We start from the raw sequence: 12297 nt of genomic DNA on the forward strand, positions 1-12297 counted from the left end.
GTAAGGCAAATTTAATAGTTGAATAAACAAGCCAACGAAAAAAAATGACGTCTTTGTTGAGAAAGTCCTCAAGTTGTCACGTCTGTGAAAAGCGGAAATTACTCCTATAGCACTATTTTTATAATAACACTCGTGTTAATATTTGTTTACCAATATTGATCTGTCTTTCATTTAATACAGTTGTTGTCACAGTCTATCTTTAAAAGTGACTTGAACAAGGTCAGAAAGAGTTGTTGTTTCGCACGGAAAAATTTAATAAGACATTGATATGAATTTATGTTTTAAGAGAAGTACCTTGAGATCTTTGGTGGTAAACGTACAACCAAGAATACAACAACAGACGAATCGGCTATCGATTTCGTGGAAAATTCTCTTCTTAAATATAAAAATTTTAGGTTTAAACATGCAAAACGAAAAGTTATCGCTTTATTGTGTCATTCTGTTAATTATACAGAAATTTAATATCGTTTGGAATTCTTACTTAACAATTACTAGATATAAGGATAAGCATTTGGTGGGTCAATTGCTAAATTCATCAGTTTACGTATTATTTTTAATTATGTCAGTAATTGCCTTCTATTTATTTGTAATCTTCAAAAAGAATATTATATGTAATTTAAAAGAATTGTTTGCTTTAAGAAATTCAAAACAATTAAATATCAAAAGCGCGATAATATTAATAGCTTTAACCTGGATCCATGCTGTAGTTTTCATATACTTCCTCTCTTTTATTATTTTACCAAAAGGGAAGGAAACGCTAATTAATACGTATAATATAAAAACTATTTTCGGAATTGCAATCACGAAAAATATTTTACTTGCAACTTTAAATATCATAGACATATCTGAGATTGTGTTTTTAACAATGCCACAGCATTTTTGTTTCATATTATTCATTTCAATCTGCAAAGAATTGGAAATAGAATTTATCGAATTATTGCGTAAAATAGAGAATTGTACGCCTGAAGACTTCTGCAGAGAAATTTCTCATCTGCCCAAAGAATTTATGAAAATCAAGGCAATCGTGGACAATTTTGAAGAATTTTATTCCTTCTTGTTGTTGATTTGGACAATTGTCGCAGGAGGAAATATCGTTTCCTCTTCTTGTTCCTGGTTATCAATGTTTGAAACGAACCACAGTATTGGGGTTTTTGTTATGAATGCATTTCCATCTCTCTTATTTATGAATGTGTGTTTCGCTGCTTCTCGTGTATCGGTTGTTTCAAGAAAAATCTCCACGGTCGTCTACAGAAAATCACTTTCATGTGATGCTTACGTGCAAGATTCTGCATACAAATTTTCTATCAAATGTCGTGAGGAAATCCCTCATTTCACGGGATGAAATATATTTGTTGTCGACAGAGCTTTGGTATTTACTATTATTGGAATAGCAATTTCTTACACAGTCATAATAACTCAATATGAACAATAATCTTCTCTTTTCTTTCGAAGACACAATGTAGTGATGTAAACTTAAACACTGGGCGAATTTTTCATCCTTTTTATTCGGTTGGAACGCTTTTTATTACATAACGCGTTTCGGGCCGACGCCCCTCTTCAGCCAACTAAACATTAAAAAGTAAGAGATGGCTGTATACAAATATTTAAAATAAATACCGTGACAGTATACATAATTAGTTTTTAGAGGTTTTACCTTCTAAATCCTGGTGGTGAGAGCTTGTATACCATTAAAAGCTGGTCCGTACCTCATTCGGTAGTTTAGACGGATGTAATAGTCCAAGGGTACGAATCTTGATAAAATTCCATAAAAAAGGTTTAGTATCAGTCTGTAGAAGTATACTGGGTTATTCTTCACAAATCGTATTCGTGAAACCATACCTGAGATTCGTCTACCGGTGTGTTGTGTAACGCTGATCTCGTACTCCTCCACCTCAACTGCGGAGTACGATCTGTTTCTAATTTGCATATGTCTGGTCGAGCATCAGCAGGGGAATATTCCTTTTTAATAGGTTTCTTTTCCGATAAAATTATTCGGGGACCTGGCGGTGATTTTTTAGAACTCATCAGTACACAGCATGTGGCCATTGCTATTTTTTCCGCTTTTAATATTTTTAATATCTGTCGCTATGCAAATGACGTAACATCAGATCTTAAAACAGTTTTTTATTTTATAGTATACTAGCAAACCCGGCCACGCGTTGCTGTGGCTCAAAATGTATCTATTATAAATGTATAACGCCTCCCCCGTGGGGGGAACTTCAAAAAATCCCTTCTTAGTGTACATTCTCTTAACGTACCCTATTAAAACGCAAACACGCATCTAAAAGAGTATAATAAAAGTCGAGTTCTTCACAGTAAGCCTTAATCCTGTCCCTCTCCGTCGCAAGGAAATATCGAAAAATCCCTTTTCAGTGTATATTCTGTTGACGTAACCTATTAAAACGCAATTAAAAACGCAAAAAACCGCATGCAAAATAGTATAAATAGAAGCAGAGTTCTTCACAGTAAGCCTTAATCCTGTCCCTTTCCCCGCTGGGGAATATCGAAAAATCCCTTTTTAGTGTATATTCTGTTGACGTAACCTATTAAAACGCAATTAAAAACGCAAAAAACCGCATGTAAAATAGTATAATAAAAGCCGAGTTCTTCACGGTAAGCCTTAATCCCGTCCATGTCTCCCCAGTAGGGGGAATTTAGACGTGTATATTATATACAAACACTTGCGTATTCGAATGCAACGTTGTGTCAAAATTCAAAAGGAATATGTAGGAACAAACAAACGTTATATTTTATTTATATAGATAGATAGAAAATGATCTGCTTTAGTCCATTCTAACAGAAAAGCATAATGCCTCACAGAAAAGCCAACTTAGGCTGTCAGAAGTTAGCGCCATCTGTTGGACATGAAAGCCTTAATCCAAATATAAATATATTTTTGAAAGGGGGTAAATAGTGGTCTTCACATATGCCACAAACCTTCGCGGGAGTGTATTAAACAACTTCCCAAAGTTTCATGGCAATCGGATACTGTGGTAATTCATGAAGGACAGACACACACACAGACAACATACATTCGTTTTTATATATATAGATTTTATAGTAGTTTAATCCAATTTTCATTAATTTTTATGCTGATATTAGTATTTATACAGGTCTTATTTTTATTTTTAATGATTTCTACACTTTCTTTGAATTTCCTGTTGTATGTCTTCTTTTCTCTATTTAAGATGCTTGTTTTAGTATCATCGATTTTACAGTTATTTAATACACAATGGTCATGGAATACTGAGTTTAGTCTGTTGTACTTTAAATCGGCTATATGTTCTTTCACTCTTATTTTGAGTTTTCGTTTTGTTTCTCCTATATAGAAGTTGGTATTTTCGCAAGTACATGGTATCTTATAAACTATGTTTTTCATATCGTCTTTTTTTATCTTCTGTTTCTTTTTTCTTTGTTTGGCTTTAAGTCTAGATAACAAGTTTACGTATTTTGGAGCAAGTTTTATATTATTTTTCCTCATATCTATGTCGATTTCTTCATAAAGGTTTTTAATGTATGGGAAGCTGGCATATTTTGGTTTCGATTCGGTTTTTTTATCTTTTATTTTTGTTTGGTTATTAGTAATTTTATTTTCCCATTTATGAATCAGTCTGGTTGGGTACCCGTCTAGGACAAACTTTTTCTTCCCAATTCCCTGTATTCTGATTTATTGTATCTAATTTCTTATTTATGTATCATTATGTATTTTTATTGTTGTATTATTATTTTCATACTTATTTTTATTTACTATATTTTGATTATTATATGTTATATTTCTTTTACTCTTATAGTAACACTCTGTATTTTAATATTTATATCACTATTATTATATATTGCATTTTATTCACTTTTAGTGTATCATTTGAATTTTAATATTGGTATTATTACTGTTATTACTCATATTTTGATTTATTGATTGTATTTACTTGGTTGTGCCCAGCAGTACCAAATATGCACTGTATATTATGTATGTTAAATAAAATGATTGATTGATTGTAGCAAGCAAAACTACCACACATCCTAAACCGATGCCTGCTTGGTGCACAATCCAAGACAATCTTAGAAAGAGTATAACAAACACCGCATATACTTAGCAGGCATCTTACCAATTAGTGGCATAGCGTGGGTGTCAGCCGCCCGAGGCAAAGGAAAATTTCGCCGCCCCCTTATTTAGGTATTATTACTATTTATTGTGAAATTTTGCTGCCCCCACTACGCTACACCACTGTTACCAATACACCCTGAATCCATCCGAACTTAACAGCTGTTTTGGTTATTTGTTCAGTTTGTTTAGACAACTTTTCCACAGGCTTCTGCCAGTCGTGGTTTCCGACGATAGAGCCATCTCCCAAATGTAATTCGTCTAAAGTGGGCCGGCTGATATGAGCATGTAGAGAAAGAATGTTTCTGTAATGATCTAAACGCGGTAGAGCTTCTCTCGTATATTGCTTTAAACTTTTAAGATTGTGAGTGTCATACGAATTGGAGTAATTGGAATTGTGAATCAATTGAAGCTGATATGTTCCCTCCTCGTTACAATCGTCTGCTACCGACTGATCTTGATTCTCGACGTCAAAGTCCACTTTAGCTACTTTAAATTTCGAACAGGCTTCAAATTATCCTTTTTCTTATCCATTTCGATCCAGTTCGTTGGAAACTGTGCATTTCTCTGCTGACATAATTCAAAAGAGCTATCCAATCTGTAAAAAAAATAAATACATAATTTTAAAAATCATTTTTAAATTCATAAATTAAAATGTGTTGTTTCAAATAATTAAGTTTACATTTTTTCATTATAAAGTTACAAAATTTTTCTATCCAACATTTAAGGTTTTACTGTATATTGGAAAAATATATTAATTAGCTTAATATATACATAGATTTATCAATGATATTACTCAAAATTCACAAATAAATCTAAATAATACTCTATACGAAAGATTGAACGTAATAAAGAAAGAAAAGTATGAAAATAACAGATTCAATCATAATTTCACCTAGTATGTCACTAAGTGGATATGTTGAACAAAATTTTTCAACAGAAAAAAACCTGTTTATATTTAATTTAGAGTATAGTAATTTATTAATAAAGTTTAAAAAATGATTAATTTTCAAACAAATATAAGTAAAATTTCAATTCATTTTTACTCCAAATACAACTACTAGAATTAAAACTGACAATGAAAAATCTAACAAAACAGTTAGCATAGATGTTTTCAGTATATAAAGCAATTTGTGTAATCAGGAAACAAATGAATTATCACTTTTAGTTGTAGAAATGATTTCTAATGTATAATTTTCAAGCATTAATCATGAAAGAAAATGCAATGTAGTCAAGAATATATATATAAAAATACTACATCTGGTATTTCTTTATCTCACTATGCAATAGCACTTCTCAAACTGTGTTCACAGACCAACTTTTTTATTCAAAATTTTAAGATTAAATTTTTAAATTTACTGTTTATTTGATGCAGGCAGAAATTCTGAATAAATGATTAATTGCTTTTTGAAAATACATAAATATTAAACAATAATAACTTTTTTACATTGTACTGTGGTTATTCTTTATAACGACTGAAAGAGTAATGTTATATACTGGATTATTCATAGTTATAATAACTAAATTCTATCGTATTGAATTATATATATGTCGTTTAAAGCAGCAGCTGTATTTTTAAAACATCAAGAACGAACTGCATACGTTTTTTGGCTTCATGAGATTTGTACATATAATTAATAATATAAAAGTTATTGTTTAACAAAATTATACAACAAACAAATATCAATTTACAAACAATATCAATTTGCAGTCATTTTAAATAACACTTTTTAGACAAATGTGCATTGTGTTGTGTTTTCTCAGTTTTAAACTTGTAAAAAATAATAATTATTAAATTAGTTTCAATTATTTCGATTGAATTATAACTTACAAGAAAAGACAATTCTGTTTCATCCGGATTATGAGCAATTTCCTCACATGTCAGATCTGCCATTCTATTTGTTTCTGTTTCAGATTTGTCGGTTGCCATAACATTTATACTTTTGACAAAGTCCATGATAGTCAGAAACTAGAGAATAAAAAAATGCAGCAATTCGTAACACTTTTTTCACGCGCGTTCAATATTTATATACGAATTTGAAGGAGAATAACAAAGGAAATGACAAATAAAGAAAAATATATTTTTAAATTATAAATGTAAATAATAAATGATTTCTTTAATATTTTAGGTATTTAGCTGGTGGAGATTAAAAACTTTCCCAAGCTTTTGCATTTCGAATGGGTAGATCGACTGTTTGCACCAACATTAATGAAACTTGTCAAGCTATTGGCAAAGGATTACGTAAAGATTCCAAACAGAAAAGAATTTACCAATTTTGCCATCGAATTTTTTTTTAAAAAAAGAGAGAACTTTGCTTATTGCGTTAGTGCAATGAATGTACTGATGTAAAAATTGCTCTGACACAGCCACAGTTTTTCAATAAAAATTTTGATTAAACAAGTTTACACTACGCTGATCGGGTTGACACATTATCGATAAACTGGCGGCTTGGAGAAAACCCAAAAGTAAAATGACTTCACATTCGCTTAGCACGCATCATCACTCGGTAAGCACGTTTTTCATTGTTGCGTAAACAATAAATATTAACAATATATTTACGGCCGTTGTCGAAGCGATTTGTTGGATTGAAGAGATATCGAATGCGAATTTGGTTTAAAAAATAAATGTTTCTAGTAAATTAAACTATATTTTTATTGTATAATTATATTAATTCTTTTATAACGTGTTCGCAATAAAAACGAAAACATAAAATAAATAGTAATTTTTTTACCAGATGTTTCAAAAGTTTTATAACCATGTTATATGTTGATAGGGAATACATTTTCTCCGTTGAATACGAACGATTCCACAAAAATCTAATATAAATTCATCACATTTACTGTGATTAGATTTTAATCACATTAATAAACAAATGTAATTGTGATTGTTTTCGAGTTGAAGTAACACGTTTACTCTTCTCTGTTTTACGTTAAAAAATTCGTTGGAATATTTTTGAAACTTTATAATTTCGTAATTAAATGGAAAATATTTCCAATTAAATCAGTCATTAGAAAATCGTGCATTTAGCACGAATTTCGTAACAGAGAGGAGCAGTAAAAGCTATCAGTTAACAAGCACAAAAAACACTTTCATACTTAACGTTAATTTATTAAATATTTCCTAACTAGAAACTGTCACTTATTGTAAACATCAATTATTAGGAACATAAGAATTACAATCATATTTCTTAGTGTCATTAACGATATTTGACTTTGCAGTCATTTTCCGCTGGAGACAATTCGAACATTAAACGTATTTTCTGCAAATGAATAATTTATTATTTTATTTCTACATAATAAAAAGATGCAAACAGAAATTACGTCAACATTTTCATAATAAGATAAGATATTCAAAAATAAAATTGAAATCTATTGTTAATTTAGAATAATCTTATAGAAAGTTGTCACAACTATAATCTAGAGGCTGATGTACTAGTGTTTAATGTATACTTACGACATGATTTTGAGTACATTTCACGTTTTGGTCATTGAACAATGCTATATTTTAACCTTACAAAATGTTTCGGTCTATCACATTATTTATCGATATTGCCGAATACAGATACAGCAAATAAATCGATTTTCACCGCTAGATAAATGCGAACAATACTTATTTATAAGAAAAAAGTTGTAACGAAAGAGTAAGAAATGTGGCAATTATTTTTAATTGGTTAAAATTATCTTTTGATTTTCCTTTATACTCGAGAAACAACAGTAAAAAATAAAGATATAAATGAACATTTGATTATTTACATTTTTGAAGTTCTTCTACAAACTGAATAGAGTAGAAAGTCGTTTATCCGAATCAATTAGGGACTGGGGTTGTTCGGATAACCGATTGTGTACGAAAAAATATATTAACATATACGATGTTGAAATTTTTCTCCGTTCTGTGTCGCTTCGTGTGGAATTTTCGTCGATTTTAAGCCTAACGAAAATTTTTATAATAATAATCGAGGCTATTGTATTGTTGAAAATGATTTCTTTATTTTGTACAAACAAAATAAATATATTGAAAAATATAAAAACAAAAAAATTACACTTTAGAAGTAAATCTAGTATCAAAGAAGTTCGATTCAGCACGACACAGTCCGACTGGAAAGTGTTCGGATAAATGACACTGTACTGTATTTAAAACACATTTAACTCAGATTTTTTATTAAATTGTATCAATGAAGTTAAAGTAAGCTTCTGAGTATACGGTAATTAATATCCGTTCATTTATTTCGACTGAGAATAATTTTTCAGTAATATTACACTTTCAATTGACTTTGTGATTGAAAAAAATTTAGGCGTTCCACACAATTAATAATGTCAAATCACAACGCGATATTTATGCTTTTATATCACGTTTAAATTAAGAAATTTCTAAACAGAAATTAATTGATTTTTCTAAATTTCAACTATTGTGCATTTGCTATAGAATAAAGTTTCAAAATATTTTCTAGAATAACAATTTCATCTGTTTATTTGGTGTAAACCAGGGGTGGGCAAAAGCCGGCCCGCGGGCCGGATCCGGCCCTTTTGCTAATTTTATCCGGCCCGTTGAAAAATTCCGCACGCAAATTTTTTTAAACTCTTTTATGAGATTTTGTTGACATCAACATTATTAGTGTGCGTACTGTATATATAATAGGCGTAATAAAATGGGCGGTCGGCTGACTACACTAGTGTGGACGATGTCGCGACGATCGCTCTCAGGGCGGTTTTTTCGTCGAACACAAAGGAGATCGCGCTAGGTTCGAAATGCATGTGTGGACGGCATATGCTGCACTCCTCTCACTTTTCGAGGGACGACAGGTCGCACCACGCGTATTGTTAATTTTGATTTAGCACTGATCGCATACTCTTTTTTGTTCGAGTCTAATATTAGTTTGCAAATATAAAATTGAAAAAGTGGACTTTTTGTAAGTAAAATTTTAAAACATTGGTTTTATTTTATTGTATTAATTAAATTATTTATTTGTAGACCTTTGTAAAATGAGTCAATCTAAAAAAAGAAAAGTTGATTTGGAATGCAGAAACTTCAATGAAGCTTGGACGGTAAAATATCTTTTTACAAACATTAATAAGAAAGCAATTTGTTTAGTTTGTCAGGAAACAATTGCTGTTTTCAAAGAATACAATTTAAACAGGCACTTTACAACAAAACATCCAAAATATGCATCACTTTCTTTAAAAGAACTTCAAACTGTAGCAGAAAACTTAGCAAAAAACTTGAATAAGAAACAAAATATTTTTACCAAACAAAGTAATATAGAGAAATCTACCACAAAAGCAAGTTATGTTGTCGCACACAAAATTGCTAAGTTCTGTAAGCCGTTTTCTGAAGCAGAATTTGTTAAACAATGCATGGTACAAGTGTCGGAGATATGTTGTCCTGAAAAGAAACATATTTTTGAAAATGTAAGCCTTTCGAGAAGAACAATAGTACGACGGATTGAAAATATTTCAGGAAACTTACTTGACCAGCTAAGAACAAAAATTGCTGATTTTACCTATTGTTCTCTGGCTTTAGATGAGTCCTGCGATATTACTGATACAAGTCAATTATTAATATTTATTCGCGGCATTAACAAGAAATGTGAAATTAGCGAGGAACTTCTTAGTGTGCATCCAATGAAAGATACAACTACTGGTGAAGACTTCTTTCTCGCTGTTGAAGAGTGTTTAGTTAAAGTAAGTTTAACTTGGAATAAAATAGTAAGCGTCACTACGGATGGTTGTCCTAGTTTAACAGGGAAAAATGTAGGCTTACTTAAACGAATTCGCGACAAAGTAAAAGAGTTACAACCAGAACACGATATATTATTTTTGCACTGCATTATTCATCAAGAAGTGCTATGCAGAAAAGTTTTGAAATTGAATCACGTCGTTACTGTTGTGACCAAAGTTGTGAATTTTATCCGAGGACGTGCCGTAAATCATCGACAGTTTGTTGAATTTTTGAAAGAAATTGAAAGTGACTTCTACGAAATTCCTTATTACACTGAAGTGAGATGGCTTAGCATTGGTAAAGTTTTGGACAGATTTCAATATTTGCTTGATGAAATAGTATCCTTCTTGTCGATAAAAGAAAAACTACATGATTTTCCTGAATTGCAAAATAAGGCTTGGCTAAACGATTTCTCGTTTTCAGTAGATATCGTAAAATATTTGAATGAACTAAATATAAATCTACAAGGGAAAAACCAATTCGCTTTCAATATGCACTCAAACGTCAAAGCATTTATGACAAAACTCAATTTATTTGCTGAAAACTTTAATAATAAATTATTAAATCATTTCCCCTCATTGCAAGCACGGCGAGAATCATTGAAAAATACAGATTTTTTTAAATATAGTGCAATAACACAAGACCTGCATTCTGAATTCCAAAGAAGATTTCAAGATTTCAAAGCTATTGAAAAACCTTTATCATTAATTAGCCAACCTTTCAATTTCGATGTGCAAGAAGCTCCTGTTGAAATTCAACTAGAACTAATTGACTTACAATCAAATAATTTACTAAAAGAAAATTTTCACTCAAACGAATTGAGTGCTTTCTATGGCGCTTTGAATAACGAACATTTCAAACATTTTTTGAACTATGTTCAAAAATACCTTGTTTTATTTGGTTCGACATATATTTGTGAAAGAACTTTTTCTTTAATGGTTTCCACGAAAAATAAATATCGATCACAAATTACTGACGAAAATCTACACTCGGTATTAAGGATTGCTACAAGTGATTTGGAACCCAATTTTGAAGAAATAATGTCAGATGAACATTCGAGATTTCACGTTTCGCATTAACTTTAAATATTTATTTTAACGTTTGATGTTTTTCTTTTCTTTTTTGAATTCTATTTACTATTATATTTACGAAATGCAATATAAATGTTAAATTGTAATAACTATGTGTCAATATAAAATAATTTGTATCGTTAAGACATAAATAAGTAACAAAATAAAATCTTTCATTGACTGGTTTATCTAATAGCCATTTATTTATAATAATATTTCTTTAAAAATTACGTGACATATTTTATTCAAATTGAAATGATACTTAGTGTTTTTGTCAAAAAAAAAAAAAAATTGGGCAGGGAAAAAACTCCATCCAAAACATCCGCTTGTGCAAAGCATACGCGGTATAGTCCTCCGGCCCGGGAGACATTTTGAAAATTTCATTTTGGCCCGCGCTTTAAAGTATTTGCCCACCCCTGGTGTAAACTGTTTGTCAATTGCTTTGTTTCTCTTACTCAAATTCCTATATAATTTTTGAATTCAGGCGAGGAGAGTGTTAGGAATGAAGATTCTGAGCGGAAAGAAAGAACTTTGGAAGAATCGGTGGACATCATAGTGAACATCATCGTGGACATGGCACGCGGGAAAAGAGAAGAAGAAAAATCGTCTTCTTCTGTAAGTCACAATTCAATAGAAGTAATTGAAACTAATTTATTCTCATTTCTAAATGATAATAAATTAGTTTCAATTGATCCTTCAATCAATCATTCAATTGATCAAACTAATCAATCATTCAATTGATTAGTTTCAATCAGATCCTTTAAATGATAAGAATTATTATCATAATAATTCTTATCATTTAAAGGATTACAACTAAAAACCCTATCACAATCTTATAAAAATGGCTGCAAATTGTTTATTTATTATTAAATAAATATTTTCTGAGTTAATAAGAAAAAACACTATGAGTACTGTAACATTATTATATCAGGAATCAGAATTTTTCACTTTTTACAGGATTCCGATGAGAAATTGAAAGACGACCGATTAGCATTAAGTGAGAAAGTGAAAGTATCAGATGAAGATGAGATCACAAAGACATTATAAAAAATTTTCCGATTCATAAAATAATTTGTTTAAAAATGATTAAAGAATCATTTGATGTTAAATTCATTGCGTTAAAATCTCTTTAAATTAAAAAAGTTAATATTAATTATCCATTCGCAGTATTTCACTTGTGTTAAATGTCGTAGTCGATATTCGAAAAATTCAAAATATAACATTAATTTTATAATGTTTATTTCTACAAAGATTCAATTTATTTCGTCAAAAATACTTTAGAAAATTATTTTTGTTACTTAAGTGTAATATGTGTCTGTCTATTTCGTTTAATATCTTAGAATACACTAACATTAAAAGAAAATGTTTGCACGGTAACTTTTATGTAAGAGGCATCGATACTATTCAAT

The 12297-nt window shown here is 30.3% G+C and overlaps 1 protein-coding gene across 1 annotated transcript; it reads left to right on the forward strand.

Moving 5' to 3' along the window:
* Positions 1-9082: 9082 nt before the first annotated feature.
* Positions 9083-11935, forward strand: LOC136970296 (general transcription factor II-I repeat domain-containing protein 2B-like). The gene is made up of 3 exons (XM_067264709.1): positions 9083-10829; positions 11373-11503; positions 11846-11935. The coding sequence occupies exons 1-3, from the start codon at positions 9083-9085 to the stop codon at positions 11933-11935; spliced, it is 1968 nt and encodes a 655-aa protein (XP_067120810.1).
* The last annotated feature ends 362 nt before the right edge of the window (positions 11936-12297 follow it).

This window comes from Centruroides vittatus, unplaced genomic scaffold (genome assembly GCF_030686945.1).
Source record: "Centruroides vittatus isolate TY-2023 unplaced genomic scaffold, ASM3068694v2 contig_1903, whole genome shotgun sequence".
NCBI classification, from domain to species: Eukaryota; Metazoa; Arthropoda; class Arachnida; order Scorpiones; family Buthidae; genus Centruroides; species Centruroides vittatus.

Bases quoted from the DNA above. Each gene is read 5' to 3' on its own strand.
- LOC136970296 (XM_067264709.1), top strand. From the start codon at position 9,083: ATGAGTCAATCTAAAAAAAGAAAAGTTGATTTGGAATGCAGAAACTTC. The intron at 10,830-11,372 runs GTGATTTGGAAC...TTTTGAATTCAG, and splicing joins GGTATTAAGGATTGCTACAA to GCGAGGAGAGTGTTAGGAAT. The intron at 11,504-11,845 runs GTAAGTCACAAT...CACTTTTTACAG, and splicing joins AAGAAAAATCGTCTTCTTCT to GATTCCGATGAGAAATTGAA.